Source organism: Lepisosteus oculatus, chromosome 13 (assembly GCF_040954835.1).
Source record: "Lepisosteus oculatus isolate fLepOcu1 chromosome 13, fLepOcu1.hap2, whole genome shotgun sequence".
Lineage (NCBI taxonomy): Eukaryota > Metazoa > Chordata > Actinopteri > Semionotiformes > Lepisosteidae > Lepisosteus > Lepisosteus oculatus.
The window spans coordinates 17,494,061-17,512,129 of NC_090708.1; the positions used below are offsets into that span (position 1 = coordinate 17,494,061).

Consider the following 18,069-nt stretch of genomic DNA (forward strand, 5'->3'; position numbering starts at 1 on the left):
AGCATGACCAGGGGCAGAGTGAGGCCTGTAATCTGCACCGACCCTAGAAAATGAGCACCTGCTCAAGTAGTTTTTATTTTCATAGGGAGCCAAAGGGACAAAAGAGAAAACAAAGGCAGTTTGCACAAAACAGAGCACTCTTGGACACAGCGGTATTCGTAATAGCATGGGCTTGTGCTTTATGTAGGGCCTGATGCAGACTGTCACTCAGAAGGCTGATGTTTATACTACAGGACACGAATGTTGTTCTTGTAGATGGAAAATAAGTTATCAAACTGAACTTGGCAAGATGGTGGCAGTGAGAGCTGGGGAGCTTTCCTGTAGCACACGATGGATTGCTTTTACTGTATCATTACAGTCTTGAGAAAAGCATTATCATTGATGTTAATACAGATTTATGCTTTACATTTAGCTTTAATGTAGGAGTTCATTTCCACCTTTGCCTTAAAGAAAAGCTTTACAACTGAAGCTCTTTCGCAACATTTCAAAAAGCTGTTATTATCCAAACTGTAACCACAACTGTGCAAGCTGGCCTCCCGAGAACAATAATAATTTAAAAAAGTTCTAAATAATCTCATTACTATGCTACTAGTTCCTGTGATTCTAGGAAACATACAGAATGAGCATGATTTTCTTCATTATTCACAGTAAAATCTGAACACAAATTTAACCCTAACAGTTGCCATAACCATTTCACCATCACCCAGCCTATAGTGGCCCATGGGTGTTTTTAAGTGCACAACACATCATGTGATACACCCCAGATTGCTCCTCAGGGTGCTGCTTCCTTTCAAAGAAGCTTCTCAATTCCATGCCTTGACACTGCGCTTTGCATTATGTCAAAGGAGTGGGACAAATTAGCCCAGGCAGTAAGGATGGCATGGCTCCACTCCCAAAACATGGCACTGGAGCCTAAGGCCAAATTTATATTAAAGGTTAGCAAATCGCAGTCTAGAAAAAGTGGTTTAAAAGGTTACTGAAGAATAACATAAGGAGGAAGCAACTACTCTGTAGATAATACAAGAACTCAGGACAAGACAAGGTAGACACCAAGCAAATGCAATTTGACATGGATAAGTATAAGGTATTACATGTGGAAAGCAAGAATTTTTAAATGTTCAAATATCGAAAAGAGTGGTATTGAAATAGAAGAAGCAATATACGAGAAAGACCTAGGAGATTTACGTTGACTCATCACTTTCTGCAACTACACAGTGCGCGGAAGCAATAAAAAACAACAACAAAATGCTTGGATATATCGGCAAGCATGCATAATTTAAATAAAGGGAAGTCAATTCTCCAGTTAAATCTCATTTAGAATATTATGTGTAGTATACAGCTATAGGAAATGCTGCAGCTCTGGAGGCAGCTCTAGTTTCTGGTCTGTAGGGAGTGTCTCACTCAAGATAGACTAGAAATGGAAATTAGAAGGAAAAAGATAGAAGGAAATGAATCTTGTTAGCCTAGAACAGAGAAAAAAAGATGTGCGAACTAATTCAGGTATAGAACTTACTGAGAGGCATTGTCCTAGACAGCTCAGGACACATTCTGCAGCAATACAAGGACCTGGGGACCCAAATGGAAATTCTGGTGAGAAACAAAACAGCAGATGGACAATAGGAGACATGTCTCATATAAAAGGTTTTGAAAGTCTGGAATGAGCTCTCATGTCATGTGCCTGAAGTAGATGCCAAGTAAGCCTTTAAAGAAAGGAGTTAATAAATTCTTAGATCATTAAATAACTGGAAACCATACTTGTGAAATAGGCCAAATGGCCACCTCTCATTTGAATCACCTAACGTCCTGTTCTGTTCTCAGAGGTTTTTGGTGTTTTCCCGATGCTTCCCAGAAAAGGCAACTCGCTTGCTTGTATCCTCTGAGTGTTGAAATGCCCTTAGACTCAGCACAATTTAATAATCCAGCATTCTGCAGTGATTATGGCTTTTCCAGTGAGTCAAATAGAGGAAACCCTGTTTATGTGCTGAATGGCCATACTGGGAAACATGGGGGTGGGGTGGGGTGGGAGAGTTGTTGAAGCAGAATCTTAATGTGACTCTGGTTTCATTAAGCGATTGACAGCCCTGATGAGTGTGACGGGCTGAATGGTCTCCTCTCAGAATAAGCTCAGAACTCAAGGGCATCAATTTTGACTTGCTAAGAGCAGCTTCAGCACAGATATTGGAAACCATTTTTATTTTATTTTTAACACTGAGTGTTACAAATGCATGGAATAAATTGCACAGCTATGGTGTGGGAGCTGATATGCTGGGGTTTTTGCACATTTTAGCTTGACGCTGAGATCGAATCACTCGATGCTGAGTAAAACTGAGGGGTGTGGACGCTGTGCATTGCTCGGAAATTCTGTTTGTGCCACTATGTACTCTCATCTACATCTCATCCTCTTTCTGTGCTCCTTCCACTGAGTGTTGTGTCTCTCTGGTTCTTTTTCAGAAACACTAATGGACACCAAGTGGGCGACATCAGAGCTGGCCTGGACTGCACATCCAGAGACTGGAGTAAGTGAGTGTGAAAGGGAGACTGAGGTGAATGTGAGCTGGAGACTAGAATGAATGAGGTAGAGTGAGATTGGGTTGATTGAGAGTGTGAGAGTGAGAAGAGAAATGGCCCAAGAGACCAGCATGACTCTCCTCTTCCTTATTCTGTTATAGCTGGTGAAGGACAAATACATTAAAGAATAATAAACTGAAATGAAAAAAAAATTGTCATTCAGCTCGTGTCTAGCTCTTCCGATGAAATGAGCAATTTGTAAACAGGGTTGCATTTGTAGTCTTTATGCGATTTTTACAAATGCTAGGCAAAAAAAACAAATGGTTGAGAGCCCAGCCCTTCTTTGTGCAACAATGTACAAGTTTGCTCGATATCAATCCAAAAACTGACACCACATTCCCACATTTTAAACATTTTCTGAACATAAATCTAAATTCTGAACATAAAGACAAAACAACTATGTGCATGAACAGCCACGTGTACACACATTCTCCTACTGCCCTCTGTTCAGAAATCACGAGAGCACTCGGCCTACGACATTCTCCCTTGATAAGTCAACTCTATTCAAAGACATTCAGGGTGTCAGATAAAGAGCAGTTCTCTGCATCAATCACACTTCACCCCCCACACACACACATAGTGTGTCCTCCTCAGAAGCCCCACATCCAAGTACCCCCTCCAGTCCTGGGCTTGTGTCTCACCCTTGGGACGTGCCTCCTCCTCAGCCTGACTGTGGGTGCTGTCCCCCACAGCAAGATTATCCTCAAACCCTACCCCCCCTGCCCCCCCACTTCCCCACCCATCCTCCATAGCCTCCCCCAGCTGTTCACAAGCCCTCTTTACTTCTGAGCAATTTAGCGCCAGTCCTGAAGTTGACAGGTCTGACCCCAGTCCCAGCCCACCAGGGCATTTGTGCAGCCACACTTCTCCCTCTCTCTCCTTATTCTCCCTCCCTCTGTTGTTCCTCCCATCGTTAAACACCAAGCGAGCCACCAGTTCAGGCCATGACATTAAAAAACCCTGATTCCTCAGCAGATGCTCTCATTCAGGTCCCTGTCCCTCTGTGTTAATCCTTCATTACTGTAGATGCAGGGGGCTTTGTCCTTTTCAACAGAAGCATGCAGGGCTGGATTTATGAATGGGGGGGAGAAAACACCGTGCAGCTAAGGTTATTTATTGGCTTGAAGTGGAATCTGGGAATCTCTTCAAATTTTTTGGTTTTGATTTTTGCTTTGTTTGCTGTTCTGTTGAAAATATCAGCAGCCCCCCCCCCGCCTCTCCCTGTCTCGTTGTCCTAATTGGCACGCCTCCTCCTGTTTCTGTTTTTCTGGGTTTTTTGGCTGCTGTACACTCCAGCTCACTGGTTTAGGCAGTATTTTGAGAGAATGACAATTTGTGAGGGAAGTAAAAAGGATCAACACGCTTGAAATAATAATAATTAAAAATGGGAACTTGTCCCGGAATCTGTCGTTCCCAGATATTCTTGCCCTTTCCCTCATTCATCTCTTTTTTGTGATAAAATGTTCTGAGATTATTGAGCCTCAGAAACCACCATTCCTTTTGTTCTGCTGGATGGGATTCACAGGGCACTGCTGCTGTTAACATAAGCTGCTTTGACATAAAGAAAATACAGCTGCGATACAACACCAAACACCAAACAGAGCAGTCACAAACACATCCACAGCTGATGTAGCTTGGGTCAGCTCGTGTGTTAAGAGGGGGCGAGTGTGGAATATAACCCAAGTATGGAATCACTGAAGAAAAAGATATTTAAAGCAGGAAATTAAAATGAAAATCAAGGTCTGATTTCAAGATGAAAAATAGGGTTGACCTCAGCCCTGCCTCTGGGCACTCTGGAACCCTTTCACCTTTCACCAGTTATGAATATCAAGTCTGAGTGGAAACTCAGAGTGCAAAATTAGCTGTCCTGAAGGCTTTAAGACAGATAACTGAGCATTTGAAGTGGATGCAAAGACTAAGCATAGCTGGTTATTGACAGCTCTTAGCTGCTGCTTCCCTCATGCTTACCTACCTGCTCTGAGACTATTGATCTGCATTCCCTATCCCTTATTGGTTCCAATATTAAAATGGCTTCATAGCAAAGGCTCAAATTAAGAATTGGCATGTGCTCTCCACAGAGGGATGGTGGCATAAATAAGCCTGGCTCATTCGTGCCTGCATTTCTTTGTTAATTGAAACCCCTGGCAATTGAAACCAATGGCCTACTTTAACAAGCCCTGGTAGTTACATAGTGTATCGAACCTGAAACAGCAACTTACAGCTGTTAGATCAGCTGGAGTCTTTAGAACAATCAAACTGACGATCCACATTATGGAAAGTGATCTAGTAGGAACAGCCTGCTGAGTTACTGGGATCAATAAGCTACCAGTCACCTGAACCTGGGTGACATTTCTTCAGTTATTTTGGTTGATGTCTTTAGCCAAGGCAGGGTTCAGTTAATAAAACTTGTCATTTATATATATATATTGGGTTATTACAAGCTCATAAATAGCTATAGCACAGTTGTATAATGTAGTGTTAAGTAAAGAGGCAGAAAAAAATTGGGTGATAAATCTAGTACAGCAAAGAGAAATAGCTGTGCAAGTTATAAGGTGAGTAGCATGTCAACAAGATGCAGGGTTAGTGGAGAGAATTATTGAACGGTGAGCCTGCAGTATGGGAACAAGCTCAGGAAAACATGCTATGGTCTGATATAGCAGGCGGTGCAATCTCGACAGGTGAGAGGAGAAGAAGGATGCTGGTCTGTGGGGTCCAGTGATGATGTCCATTGTGAGTTGAAATTAGAGCATGGCAACAAGAGGGGAGAGGATGAGATGGGATATAGGGAGATGTGGGGGCTGTAGTTATGGAGAAAGGCTGGTTAAGCAGGAATTCTTGAACTGGATGCACAAATCGATGGACAGCCAGGATGAAGCAGCAGAGAACCCAGGAAGAGACAAAATGCTAAAAGAGGTTTTCTTATGTCTGCAAAGTACTTGGGGTTTCCAGTAGTGATGTAAAATGACAAATAATGCTCAGCTGAGATCAGGAGAGAGATTGATATCTACAAAGAGAGACAAGCAGTCCTAGACAAAGGAATGATCACTATTCTCATGGCACTGTCTGACAGGCAATCTTCTTACTGTAGGAAAATGGTGGAAGACAAAGAATAATCATAATGGAATGTGCTTCTTGACAAAGTACCAATGCTGTGCACATTTTTATTTTATTTTGCTTCAGTAATAATTTTTTAAGCAGTTTAATGCATTGTATTAATTGTCGCCAATAACAGGCTAAACATGCATCGAGATTATTGTTCTGCTTGCTGGAGAGAACGATACAGTCACAGTGTAATAATGTCAGTAATTGAAATGTAATTGCTTGTGAAGCGATGCATCTCTTGTTGAAGCAGAATGGGGTAAACATCCACTCATAATTCACAGTGACTGATACTGCTGACACTTTATGATAATTGTGATAAATTGGCTATTTTAGTTTGATTCATCATCATTTTAAACAGAAATGATAGGCTGGATTACATGGAATAACACTTGACTTAATGACACTGAATGGAGCGTTATTGATTATACAGGAGTAAATGGGGTCTAATTTATTAATTTATTTTTAGCTTTAGTGTATTTCTGTTCTTTCTCTCTGCCTATTGCATCACTCTGTTTATAGTGTGAGTGCATGTGAGTCTGTCTATGTGTGCATGTGCTTTCATGTCTCTGTTTATGTGCTTTTGCATGTAAGTCTGTGTGAATGTGAACCTACACATGTGTTTTGGTTTCCTGTTCAGTACAGAATACAGTCAGACCACTTCCTCTCTCTGTTTCAACCCTGGGCACAGGTAGAGCAGGTGAAGCATGAAAGGCATAGCAAAAGGTCAAAATAGTCTTTGGTCCAGTGCTATTGACACCTGTCTCGTGACAGCTATAGGCTTTAAAGAGCCTTTAAATTGAAAATCCTCTGAAGGGCCAAGGACTGCTAATTGAGTTTATTTAAGTCAATAATTCATTCCAGGTGAAGTGAAATCTAGAACACCTTCCAAAACCAAGGGCAAGAGATCACTGGTTTCATCTGTACCAGCCCTAGACTGCTGTACTGGGAAACAAAGTTGCACATGTAAAAAGTCTCACTTTCTCAAATGGCACTGGCACTTGTGGCAATCACAAAAAGTCTGTCTAATAAATGTACCTTGAAGTCCTTCCAAATGGATTGCTGTTGATCAGTGTAATTTAGGTCAGGTGTAAAAGTGTATTATGTTAAGAGATCACTTCATATTTGATTCCATTTGGTTCCTAAATTGGTCACAGGTGCCACAGGTCCTGTAAAAAAGAGTAAAAAGGCCCTATCACGTCAGACTGCAACATAACCCACTTGATTTCAGTGTATGACCTGCTCAGACAGAATTACAAAGGACTCATTTTTGTCTGTCTCTTTTGCCTGATTGTGTCTGTGCACAGTGGGAAGAGGTGAGCGGCTATGATGAGGCCATGAACCCAATACGGACCTACCAGGTGTGCAACGTGCGCGAGCTGAACCAGAACAACTGGCTGCGCAGTGACTACATTCTGCGCAAGGACGTGCTGCGCGTCTACGTAGAGATGAAGTTCACCGTCCGTGACTGTAACAGCATCCCCAACATTCCGGGCTCCTGCAAGGAGACCTTCAACCTCTTCTACTACGAGTCTGACACGGACTCTGCCACTGCCAACAGTCCCTTTTGGATGGAGAATCCCTACATCAAAGTGGACACCATCGCACCGGACGAGAGTTTTTCCAAGCTGGAGTCGGGGCGTGTCAACACCAAGGTGCGCAGTTTCGGGCCCCTGTCCCGGAATGGATTTTACCTAGCCTTCCAAGACCTGGGCGCCTGCATGTCACTAATCTCTGTGCGCGTCTTCTACAAGAAGTGCTCCATGACTATTGCCAACTTCGCCGTGTTTCCTGAAACGGCCACGGGCGCTGAGGCCACCTCACTGGTCATTGCTCCAGGGACCTGCGTGCCCAATGCGCTGGAGGTGTCCGTCCCCCTGAAGTTGTACTGCAATGGTGATGGGGAATGGATGGTTCCAGTGGGATCCTGCACCTGTGCAGCTGGTTTTGAGCCTGCCATGAAGGACACACAGTGCCAGGGTGAGTGCCTGCTAGATGCTACTCTTGACAGGGGTTGCCTTACTGAGGTGGCAGGGTCGGTGTCTAGCTAGCATCCGGCAAGCTAGGCCACCATTTAGCTAGCATTTGTGGTTCACCATGGTCAAACCTGAACTGTTTTTCCAAAACCCAACTTTGAAGGTTAAATCTAAGACTATGGATATTTGGTCCTGGCAATTATTTTCTTGCAAATATCTTAACTGAAGTGATGAAAAACATGGGAGCTTCTGGGTGCATGTCTCTAAGGTTATTTCCTCAATATTTGGACTTGGAGGAGCCTGGTTGTGGAGGAAAAGGGCATTTGACAAGAAAGTATTATTATTCCCAATATGTTTGCTATTGCATTCACATATATGGCAGCAAGAAATATACATTTTTTATTAATTATCAAGGAAAGCAAAGAAGTGTCATTTAGAATTCTCTTCCCCTCTCACCTGTATATACATCTATACAGGTTGTGTCTGCTTGATGGTGTAACATATGCAAAGCTTAACAGGAGTTATGATATATATTTTATAAGCATGAGCAATTCATTCAAAGCCTCAACGAGTATTTTCTGGTTTTATAAAAACTCTGAGTGAGAGGATATCGATTTAATTGTTCAGCAACGTCTAATTCACACCGTTCAGTTCTTGCACACAACAGCTCAAGGTGAAGTATACCAGGAGAAGCCAGTATGAAGTATTATAGTAGTTAATCCATCACATTTACCAATCTACCAATCACATCCAATTGACTCATTGTCAGCTATTCCTTGTCATTAACATTATTTGTTCCACTCCCTACATCCAGAAAGCGAAAGGGTCACTTTTGGACCACAGAAAAGGTAGAGAGATTTATTTAAAGATTTATTGTCATCTTTAAATAAAATGGTTCAAATTTCAGTGGACAATTGCAATGGAATTGTGTTTTGCATAGCGAAGGAAAAAGAAACATAAAAAATCAAAAGCGCAAGATTTAGCTCAGCATTTTTAATAAGAGAAACTGCATGTATTACTAATTCAGAGTATTAATCTGTCAAAATCACCCAAATGTAATATATTAGCATCTCTTGGAAAGTCTTTATTAAAGGAAAACTTAATGACCGGTATTCTTATTCTGACATTATTCTGTCATTGTGCTGGATGTGGGGCTTGTTGGAAAATCTGGCATACATTAGTCTTTCTTTTTTGTTTTGTTTTTCCATGGTGGAAGTCCTGTCAGAGCTTGGTGAGGTCAAAGCTCAGTAAAGTGTAGGATCAGGTGAAGGCAGGCTCAGTAACTGTAGGTGATCAGAAATAATCTGAGGGGCTCTTTCATGGTCTCACTCTTTTTCTAAGGCTCTTGTTTCCAAACTCTTCCTGCCTGAAACCCCCTCTCCTCTCTGTGATCCTGAACTTGTCCCTGCCCATCGTGTATGCAACTGATGAGGATCAGAATCCTTCCCCTCGCCCTTCTTTCATGGAGACACGAGTGTGATGTGCAAAGGAGAGGGGCGGTGTCGCATTGGGTTGTAAATCCCATCCCTTTGCGTTTAAAAACTCATTTGTTTGCTCTCAACAGCTCAAGGTTAAAACCCTGGTGACTGTGCCTGATAAAAAACAGCCCTCTAATCAAGGGGCCGGAAGCGGCGAGGGATAAATCTTCCTACCGTGGCTCTCCTGCGCCTCAAACTGCGCTAATCCGAAGGCCGTTTCGCTCATTAATACCCAGTCAGAGCAAAGAGGACACCCGCATGAATATTAATCAGTACAGGGCCCACCCCCCCCTTCCATTCCCATTTTTTCAAACTTTCAGTTCCAGCTAAAATTTTAATCAGTTTTTTAAGCTGCTGTTGCCTTCGCTGCATGAGAGGATGGAGTAAAGAGAGAGAGAGAGAGAGCTGGACTGCGCTTGTCAAACGCCTGCAGGATTTGCATTTTTCCCTTTTTATTTTACCTCCCTCTCAATCAGTTGAAAGGGGAATAGATTCAAAAAGGCTGACTATAAATGCCTGGAAACCAGTGATCAGCACTTTCCCTCCTTCAGAAGTGCTCTCTCTTTCTAAATGGGAATACCCCCCCCCCATGCCTTCCTCTTCCTCTTCCTTGTGGCTAGCCGGTGTGAAAGACCACGATGTCCTTGCTCTACCCACAACAGGGCTGCATTGCACCTGTGCTCTCTTCCCGGCTTTATCTGACCTGTTCTTCTGGATATAGATCACTCCTGTGTTACAGTTACAGTCACCAAACTACAGACAACACAATGCAAACTCTGCACAGTAAAGGGGGACACAGGACTGTGGTGGACATCTCCTTAGGTGCAGATACAGCCTGACTGCCTGCTGAAAGACCTGCATATCAAACTCCCCAGTAGCTGTGTTCTTGATCGAGGATCTTTAGACATGCAGTATATTCTTCAGATCACCCAGCTCTAACCAGTTCTGTCTTTCTCCCCAGCCTGTGGTCCTGGAACCTTTAAGTCCCGCCAGGGAGAGGGACTCTGTTCTCCCTGTCCCCCCAACAGCCGTACCAGCTCCGGCGCCTCCACCGTGTGCTCCTGCCGCAATGGCTACTACCGTGCAGACAGCGACACGCCTGATGCAGCCTGCAGCAGTGAGTACCGACCACTGAGGCCGGGACCATGCTGGCAACCAACACACAGACACCCACAGGGACGGGAACACTGACGCGCACAAAGACATAGACTGATTAACAGACAAGCACAGACACAGGCCAATGTACCGACAAGTAAAAGCACACAAAGATTGCTTGACAAACCGAGGAGTACACAGCCACAGCCAACACATTGACATATACAGATAATTAAACACTAACATATACACAGATATATGCACTAACTCACACATGCATTAAGATCTATACACACATGAAATTCAATGGGAACGTTCCCACCCTCGGACACACACTCTCCAAAATACGCCCCTCCATCTCTCATACAGACACTCCCTGTCTCACAAATTCCCTGTGCTGTAGACACGAGTGTTGGCTGTACAGACCCCTGGCAGCACAGGCCTCTTTTTAACAGAGTGTGGGTGGGGGAGAGAGGTGGGGGGAGTTGTCTGAAAGCAGATTGAAAAAAACTCAACCTCAAGGACGACGACGACACATCAGCTTCCTGGCTCTTTTCAGAGTTTTCCATCTCCCTGTCTGGAAAGGCACACTGCGCTTGTGTGTTTGGCACCATCAGTTCTCACTTAGCTCCACAATTAGCACCACAGTTAAACTTTATCAGTCGGCTTCTCTGTATGAGATGCAGCTGAAGAAAATACCACAAGGCAGAACCTCGCTGTTGAAGCCAAGACGTTTATCTACTGGATGGACGAAACAGAGAAACCTGAATTCCAGCCTGCTGGTGATGGTTTGTCTGGGTTTGTTTGACTCTCCCACAGCACAGAGAGATAAGGCTTTAGTAATTGGATAAAGACAGCCACTGGGCTGCTGCTTGCACTGCCCAAAGTAATCTCTTCGCAGTCCTGCAGGAAACAACGCAACTTAGACTCTTAATCCTGCTGTCCTCCCTGCTTGAGAAACTAATAAATCCTGTCCCGTCTATAACAACTATGTAATCATGAAATATGCATAATTTATATTGCAAACCCAGTGCCCATTTTAAATAAATCTTGGACGTCTTATTCTAAAGCCCATCTGCACTTGGTGAATGTGTTCCACAGTGGGAGAGGTAAATCCGGGGTATTAACCCCATCTCTCTGTCCCCCGGCCGTACAGTTTGGAGAACAGATGATCTGTTTTTCTGGGATGAGTTTTGGCAAGTGTCTTAACTCCATCTCCATTTCCCGGCCTCACTCCCTCTCTCAGGGCTGTTGTTTGGCATGTGTATTAACTTTCCCTCCCTTTCTCTTGCAGTCTCTGTTTCTCCACCGTCTCTCTCAAAGATATCGTTTGGCAAGAGCATGGATCTGATTCTCAAGATGTGCTTTGGCAAATGATAATGATTAACCCTCTCCCTCTCCTCCTCACCCACCCCAGCCGTGCCTTCTGCCCCTCGCAATGTGATCTCCAACGTGAATGAGACTTCTCTAGTCCTGGAGTGGAGCGAGCCGCGGGACTCTGGTGGCCGCGACGACCTCTTCTACAACGTCATCTGCAAGAAGTGCCAGGCGGACCGGGGCATGTGCTCCCGCTGCGACGACAACGTGGACATCTCGCCGCGCCACCTAGGGCTGATGGAGCGCCGGGTCGCCGTGCGCAACCTGCAGGCCCACACACAGTACAGCTTCGAGATCCAGGCTGTCAATGGCGTCTCCAGCAAAAGTCCCTACTCCCCGCAGTATGCCATCGTCAACATCACCACCAACCAGGCTGGTAAGGCAGCACCCTCATCTTTTTTCTTGAGGTTCAGACTGAAACTGCTTCTGTCGTTAAATGTGGCATCATTTTATTCCTTCACGCATTGTAGAAAATACTGTCCTCCCAGGTTCCCCAAGTGGCAAAGGGCTTTTTTGTATATCTGAGTGTGTTTCTGTGCGAGTATGCGTGTGTGTTTATGTGTGCGTGGAGGACCCTCTCCCATCCAATGGTACTGACAGTAGGGAGATTATCCCACTCCATCTCTCTGTTTCCTAGGCTTTCTGTTTCAACACAAAGGGATTTCGAGCCCCTGTTTGCTCTTGGGGCAATGGACCCAGTATCTGCGATCCTTGTGTTTGGGTCACTGCGGGGGTGAGAAAGCCCCCCACATACACATGCTAAGACATGGGGACCACGGCTGTTCCATCATCAGATTATCTGGCTCTTTCTCCCAGGGTGTCCTGCATATTCATTTACCTTTTAAGAAAAAAAATAAATAAGGGTATAAGCCTCAGGTAGTCATGGTTACCCAGTGTCTCAGCATGGGGAGGCCCCCTAATCCTGGGGCTCAAGTTACTGGGGAATCTGCCCAGGGAGCATTGTCCTTGAGGTAGGGGGTGGCTATTATAAAACCAGAGGTGGGGAGGCCTCGGGAGTAAAAAACGGGGGATGGGGAGAAGATGGAGATCAAGAAAGACAAGAAGAAGGATCAAAGAACCGGACTTATGGCTTGAAAATCCCTTAACAAAACAGGGGAGGGAGAATGCAGGAGGAGCAGGAAAAGGAGAGGGGGAGGACAGAGAAGGGGAGATGACAAACAGATTGAAAAGTAAGAAAATGAAATGAAAAGAGGAAAGCTAGAGGAGAAGAGCAGTTTGGAAGACTAAATAGTCACAGACGTGGAAGGATGATGGAAGCTGATATGAGATGAGAACAGAAAAGGGGCAACCATGAGTGGGAGAGAGATAGACAAACTTGTACTAATAGGTGACAGGGAGATGGAGAGAGTGACAGAATGGGAGAGAGGGGGTGACAAAGACAAGATGGGAAATGAAGAAATGGAGCAACAGACAGGTGAAGAGATGGTAGAGATGGCTACCAATGGGAGGCAGCCTGTGAAACTGCTCCAGAGTGAAGGAGAAGGAGAGAGAGCAGAAGAGCCTGAGGCAGTGCGTATGGTGCAGGGTGCAGTGTGTGATCAGACAGCTGAAACTCCTGTCACAGCACAATTAGGACCTATTGTCTGAGGAGGCATCATGGCACACAGCTGCTGAGACAGCTGGACAGGCCGCAGTGTGACATAAGTATAGTCAGGTACCTTTCCCTACTCAAACTTTTAATTTTATATCATAGCTTAAACATTGAATAAAATATATTTCAATTTCAAATGTATGATTCAACAGTATAACAGTATAAAAGAAATAAGTCTTACATAACAGGCAACCAAACTGGAAAACTACACAACTCTAAATGATATTTATACTTTGCATAGTGTTGTCTTATTCTTATTAAGTGTAATACATGTTGTTTGAAAATTACACTCATCTTGTGCTGTGAGATTTCTTCATGGTTCAGCAATTTGTCCAAGGAAGTGCTAATTAAGATTTCTAGCGAAGGAACATATTGAACTCTCAGCTTGTAGATGTGTATAGTATTTCTGCAGCTCCATAAAAACACATTCCACGGGTATTTTTGAAGCAGGTGTCCATATTTATAGAGACTTACTACGACAACATAAAATATACTTTTAAAGTACACTACATATACTCTATACTACTAATTGAAATACTAAAAAATGTAAGCTTATGAATTAACCTGGAAGAGACTAGTCTGAGTTTAACAGGGTACCAAGAAATCAAACTATAACTATATAAGTTGAGTCCAAAAACAGAACTGGGATGGATGGTTGAGACAGTATAAAAACAAGCGAGCTGGGGGACTACTTCATGGTTTTCACAATATATCACAAATTTCCTGCTTCCCCCACTACAGCCCCATCTGCTGTGCCTACGGTTCACCTGATGGGGGCGACGGCGAGCACCATGAGCCTGTCCTGGCTGCCCCCTGAGAGACCCAACGGCATCATCCTGGACTACGAGATCAAATACCATGAGAAGGTGAGGGGTGTTTGCCAGTGAGCCTGTGTACCCCAGCAGATCCAAACACACAGAAGAAAGCATCCTTGCCACATAAAAGTAAATTTCAACAGTGAAGATGTCAGCGTGTGTTGTCACATTTTGGGGATGCTATAAAAAGTCTTGCTGCATTCAGATGCCAAAACTCTGAAGCTCAGAAATCCCCTGCCACCCTCGCAATTTTTTTTACATCTTACTAGTTATATATGGGTTTATACTGGCATACATTGTTTTTTGTTGTTATATATGAATTCATAACCAAAAATATGAAAAACATACAAGTGAACATATTACTCTTTTTTGCCCTTTTCTTTATCATCTCCCCCTCAACACTCTCAGGGCCAGGGCGGGGCGATCGCTCACACAATGACGGCTCAGCGCAGCAGCGCGCGGGTCGAGGGGCTGAAGCCGGGGACCCCCTATGTGGTGCAGGTGCGAGCACGGACCGTGGCGGGGTACGGCCGCTACAGCAGCCCGGCGGATTTCAGCACCAACCTGCAGAGTACGTCCATGCCACCTGCTCAGACTTTCCCAGTTAGCTTGCTGCCTGCATGTCTCCATCTAATGCACTAGGAGACTTACTCGTTATATGGTAACTAATTTAGCAGATGGTTTTATCTGAAGTGACTTGCAGAGACTGGATGGCTCAACAGGGACCTCAGTGCAATGCAGTGACACAGTGAATCAGGGGCAGAGCCTGGACTTGACCTGGAAGTTTCTTCTCACAGGACCTGTATCTTAACCACTACAACTAGCCTTCATTTTACTTTACACTCCAGTTTACTCTTTCAGAATGAACTGTGGTCAGGACTTATAGGTGCACTCTCTTCATTCTGCTACTTAACCTGTTTGCTGGAGAGTCTGCCACAATTTACTCTGTCACTCACCCTAACACCCAAGTCACAGTAATCCACTGAGAGGTCTGCCGTTACCCTTAGGGCAGGAAAAGACAAGCCAAGAAATTAAATCAATAAAGAAATGAATACCCCTAGAGACGCTTTTTAAGTGGACAGATTGGCAGCCTGCCTTATGGGCAGAGTGTGAATCTGCATGCTTTATATAACTTGCATAACTGCAGTCTGCATTTATTGTGTTCACGAGTCTTGTGTTAACTGCTTTACTAATTCATTTATAAAAGAAGGAACAGTGTGTTTGGGAATGAAGCAGCCTCTGAGGGCACGCCCTGGTTACATTTGTGACACTGTCCCTGTCCCCCCCCCCCCTCCGCCCCACAACAGACGACCCTGAGAAGTCCCTGCAGGAGCAGCTGCCTTTGATTGTGGGCTCAGCCACAGCCGGCCTCGTCTTCATCATCGCTGTAGTGGTCATTGCTATAGTCTGCCTGAGGTGAGTCTTTCCCTTTACCCCATCAGTAACTGACACACTGACACAGTATTTCATTGACAATGTGATACCAAAAGACTCTGATACACTAACAACCCAATACTCTGTTATACTGATACACTATCCTGCAGATATCCTGATACACTTTGACACTTACTCAAGTACCCTTATCCACCAATGCCATCTTGAACACAAAATGCCAGTTTTCCTTTTCACAACTCTTCTGTGCACACTTCTATTAGATCCCAGGTTAGACTGATCTTCAGATTAATAATCCTCTGTGCAGAAAAAAAATGGATTTTAAGGTTGCTTTTCTGTCCTTGCTTCATGCTTCAACATAGCTTAAAATGATTTGGCCTAAATGATGTTTAGGCCAAATAAGAACACTAAAATACAATGTTTGCAAATTTTTCTGCTTTCATTCTCCATCCTGTTAGATATCTTGCTTTGCAAAGACTGTTAGCCTGATATGTGATGTTGAAGGGAGGGGCTGGTGTACAGGAGACCCGGTACTCCCATCATAGCAGATATTGTTTGTTAATTGGAAAGGTGAGCTGAGCTTGTCCCTTTGTCCCATTGCAACACTCTTCCCATGGTAATGATTGTGAATCACAGGGCTTGTACACATGTGTCTGCTAATTGTCCAAGTAATTCATTGGGTACCTTGGTTAATTGTGGTCCACCTGTAGATAGGTAGTTTGTGAGTACTCAGGCTTTGAAAATTACATTGTCCTGGTGTCCCAGTGTGTGCCACATTGAAGTGAAATCTACTTTCCTTTTCCTGCGTGACAGAATATTGAAAATTATTTTCCTCCCCTTTTATGGCACTGTTCATTGCTGTGCAGTGTCCCCTTATCTTGAGTGTCTCACGCAGGGTCTCTGCAACAGATCTCTGCATCCCTCATTCGAATTGGAAATGAGATGTAAATCACCAGAGGGTATCATTGCCCTGGTTACTGGTTAGGCAACAAAGAAACAAATTAACATCTAATTTTGAAGTCCTCCCCCCCATTCTCCCACAATAATGGACTGAAACTGACGCTAAAAAATGTTACATGAAAGGAAAGGATTGAATGTGAAGAAGACAACATTCACAACCGAGCAGTTTTCTGCACTGTCTTAACACTTACACTTATTTCTAGCAAAATGTTTAAACAAAGCTACTAAAGTAATTCAAAAAGCTGCCAGGTCAGTAAGGTCAGAGCTTGTGTTTTGAAAGCTTTAATTAAAAGAAACACAAAGGGTTGCGGAGCATCAAAAGCTTTTTATTGTTTCCTTTTCAGTTATCTTTTGTTTGTTTCTGCTTATGTGTCTGGGGACTATAATCAATGCTTGATTACTGTTGTAATTATTTTTGGGGATGTATAAATCAGTGCTAATAGCACCCTGAGTTCTAAGCAGTGATTCGTGCCAAGTTATCTGGCTATGCAATAGTGACGCCACCTCCCATACCAATACAAAATTGCTAGGGTGCAATTAATCTTCACAACACAAGTTCCGGAGTTGCTAGTTTGAGGTGGTGCTGTAAAATAAAATAAAACAAAATTAGAATAAACTTTTTTTCCCCAATCCACGTTAGATGAAATTGTCAGCTGTGTCCATGAGGGGTGACACTGCCTTGTGTTTAATTCACAGGAAACAGCGGAATGGATCAGAATCAGAATACACAGAGAAGCTGCAGCAGTACAGTGAGTACTATGTCCTAGGCTGCAAGACAGAGAGAGGGACCACATCCTTTAGACCATCACAATTAAATTCTGCAAACAGCAGAAGTTGTTAAATGTCACAACCTCTTTCAGAAAGCTGGTGTAGGAGTCTCCGTAGGCAGCTGCTATTCCATAGTGTGGCACTGGCAGTTTCTTTTTTTCCAATGGTGCAGTAATCTCAGCATAGGGGGATGAATACAGCCCATAGTTGCACAGATTCAAAAAAGACCTTCAGAATTCAATAGAAAAATATTTTCTTCACACGTGTATTCAACATAATGTTTTTGGATGCTTGTGCAATTGTTTTCTCTGGTATGTAATTATGTGGATCACCCTTGATTTTTAAGGAAAAAAAGTCTTTTCAGTTCAAGTGTATGAACTCGACTGAGATCTCTGCTTATTCTGAATCTCTTTTAGGACAGAACATTTATATAAACATATTATCAACTAATCACTTACAGAGCTGCTGTGCCACGATCCTGTTTGAGGAAGTGTTATCTGATTGCGCCTTACTTTCTCTAATTTCTGACTGTACTCCACAGTCACCCCAGGGATGAAGGTCTATATTGACCCTTTCACCTATGAGGACCCCAATGAGGCTGTCCGTGAATTTGCCAAAGAAATTGACATCTCCTGTGTGAAGATTGAGGAGGTCATCGGGGCAGGTATAGCAGAGGCAGTCGATTTAAATTTTTTAAAGAAAATTTATTACATTTGTTAGGTCCCATTGCTTCCCAACCTCACCTCTACTGACAAATCCCCCACTGTCCTCCCCTCTTTATCAGGCCCACGACGCAAACCCTCTACTCTTCCTCCATCGTTCTCTCTTTCCCCTCTCCCACCCTCCGTTCTCTCCAAGCATTAGCCCTCTCTCCCTCCCTCATTCCCTCTACCTCAGTTGACTTCTTCCCTGCATTGCCTTCTCTCCTG

The 18,069-nt window shown here is 43.8% G+C and overlaps 1 protein-coding gene across 2 annotated transcripts in view; it reads left to right on the forward strand.

Moving 5' to 3' along the window:
* The window catches only part of LOC102686486 (ephrin type-B receptor 3), a 63,533-nt gene that overhangs the window by 36,213 nt on the left and 9,251 nt on the right, over positions 1 to 18,069 (forward strand). For both annotated transcript variants that reach the window (XM_015361404.2, XM_015361403.2), the window contains exons 2-10: positions 2,452 to 2,516; positions 6,975 to 7,647; positions 10,083 to 10,238; positions 11,634 to 11,969; positions 13,947 to 14,071; positions 14,429 to 14,591; positions 15,328 to 15,436; positions 17,069 to 17,121; positions 17,682 to 17,804. In XM_015361404.2, coding sequence (XP_015216890.2) covers positions 2,452 to 2,516; positions 6,975 to 7,647; positions 10,083 to 10,238; positions 11,634 to 11,969; positions 13,947 to 14,071; positions 14,429 to 14,591; positions 15,328 to 15,436; positions 17,069 to 17,121; positions 17,682 to 17,804 — 1,803 coding nt within the window. The remainder of the gene's footprint in view (positions 1 to 2,451; positions 2,517 to 6,974; positions 7,648 to 10,082; positions 10,239 to 11,633; positions 11,970 to 13,946; positions 14,072 to 14,428; positions 14,592 to 15,327; positions 15,437 to 17,068; positions 17,122 to 17,681; positions 17,805 to 18,069) is intronic.